Source organism: Seriola lalandi, unplaced genomic scaffold (genome assembly GCF_002814215.2).
Source record: "Seriola lalandi dorsalis isolate HSWRI2012SDOR001 ecotype SW California unplaced genomic scaffold, Sedor1 jcf7180002003227, whole genome shotgun sequence".
Taxonomy (NCBI): domain Eukaryota; kingdom Metazoa; phylum Chordata; class Actinopteri; order Carangiformes; family Carangidae; genus Seriola; species Seriola lalandi.
The window spans coordinates 1-1,852 of record NW_019473883.1 but is presented as its reverse complement, the minus strand read 5'-3'; the positions used below and the strand labels follow the sequence as shown (position 1 = coordinate 1,852).

General features: G+C 47.3%; 1 protein-coding gene across 1 annotated transcript; it reads left to right on the top strand.

Moving 5' to 3' along the window:
- Positions 1–48: 48 nt before the first annotated feature.
- LOC111667054 (far upstream element-binding protein 2-like) lies at positions 49–1,814 on the top strand. The gene is made up of 4 exons (XM_023422632.2): positions 49–441; positions 567–682; positions 768–856; positions 1,218–1,814. Exons 1-4 carry the CDS (start codon positions 73–75, stop codon positions 1,451–1,453), a joined length of 810 nt encoding a protein of 269 aa, XP_023278400.1. The 5' UTR covers positions 49–72; the 3' UTR covers positions 1,454–1,814.
- The last annotated feature ends 38 nt before the right edge of the window (positions 1,815–1,852 follow it).

Genomic DNA, 1,852 nt, shown 5'->3' with positions numbered 1-1,852 from the left:
AAAAAAAAAATTGAATATCCTCCACCAAAATCTTAAAGCATAAGCAGTAACTTCTTTTCACTCAGTGTAAGCATGTACATTCAAGAGAGAGACAGATCTATAGTACTATGCGGTAGTCCTGAGGCTTTCTCTTTCCTCCATCTACAGGGTCCCCCAGGTCCTCCAGGCATGCCTGCAGGCAACAGGGGTCGTGGCGGGGGACAAGGCGGTTGGGGTCCCCCTGGAGGGGAAATGACCTTCTCTATTCCTGCCCACAAGTGTGGGCTCGTGATCGGCCGGGGGGGAGAGAACGTCAAGTCCATCAACCAGCAGACAGGGGCGTTTGTGGAAATCTCTCGACAGCCGCCCCCCAACGGAGACCCCAACTTCAAGCTGTTCATCATCCGGGGCTCACCGCAGCAGATCGACCACGCCAAGCAGCTCATTGAGGAGAAGATTGAGGTACACGCCATTCTTGTCTTTAGTCTGTCAACCAGCTTAAATCCTTTATACTCTTCAAGTCAGAAGCCATTTTGATTCATAAACATGTACATTCATATGATGTGTGGTTATGTCATGTCCTCCAGGGTCCTCTGTGTCCTGTGGGCCCGGGGCCAGGTGGACCAGGCCCTGCTGGTCCAATGGGTCCCTACAACCCTAGCCCATACAACCCTGGACCGCCTGGGGCACCTGGACCACCACAGTGAGTAGCTACAACTAATGGCAACTGTCCTTTAGAGCATTTAAGATAAGGACTCTCAATAATAAACTGTTTCTCCTCTCCTCAGTGGTGGTCCTCCAGGTCCTCACCAGTACAATCCTCAGGGCTGGAGCAACACCTATCAGCAGTGGCAGCCCCAGGCACCGCATGACCCCAGTGAGTCACCTTTGAATTCACTACCGCTCCTGGTTTTCAGGGATTAATGTCTATTTCTGCCCATTTTAGCACATTAAACACATCAACCCTACTGCAGTACTTTCATCCCAAGTCACATGTTACTGTTTATCCCTCCCAGTCTTTTCTGAAGAGTAATGAAATTTTTTTTCTAAATGTGGGAAGGTACACAGGAGTACTGATGGAAATGTTGTGATGAGATGCACTATCTGTACTTTAAGCAGGTCTGGCTAACCCTGTCTCTGTTTCCCCCCTGGTCTCCAAGCCCGGTCTCCAGGCCAGTAGCAGGGGCTCACCCTCACCCTATGAGGACCTCACCCCCTCCACCCTGCATCTTTTCTAGGCAAGGCAGCAGCCAATGACCCTAACGCAGCCTGGGCAGCTTACTACGCTCAGTACTACCAGCAGCCGTCGGGGGCTGTGCCAGCCCAGTACCCAGCAAACCCAACTGGAGGTGCCCAAACATCAGGGGACCACACCCAGCCCGCACAGACGCCGGGGGGCCAGCCAGACTACACCAAGGCCTGGGAGGAGTACTACAAGAAGATGGGTGAGCCTGCCAAAGAACATCATCTGTAACTTTTCCTGCTGAAAGCAAATTGATAATTTTTTTCTTACCCATGCTGAAATAATTTGTGGGTTTAAACAATCAGTCGCATCAGTCAGTTCATTTGTCTCCTAAAAAAGCTCCTAAAAGCAGTGAAACACAAAGCATATGATAAGCACATGAACACATCATATAAATATATATTTTAAAATTAAATTATTTGATTAGTCATTAAGTAAAAACTCCCAAACATTTTCTTTTTCAAGCTTTTTTTCAGTGTGAGGTTTTGCTGCTGTTCTGGACTGTTGGGGCAGTAAATTAGCACTTAAATGTTATTATTCTCATCAAACTTCTTAATTGAAAACGAATTGATACAAATTCAATTTTAGTTGCAGCCCACATTTTCAATTGATGAAAAATAAAATAAAATA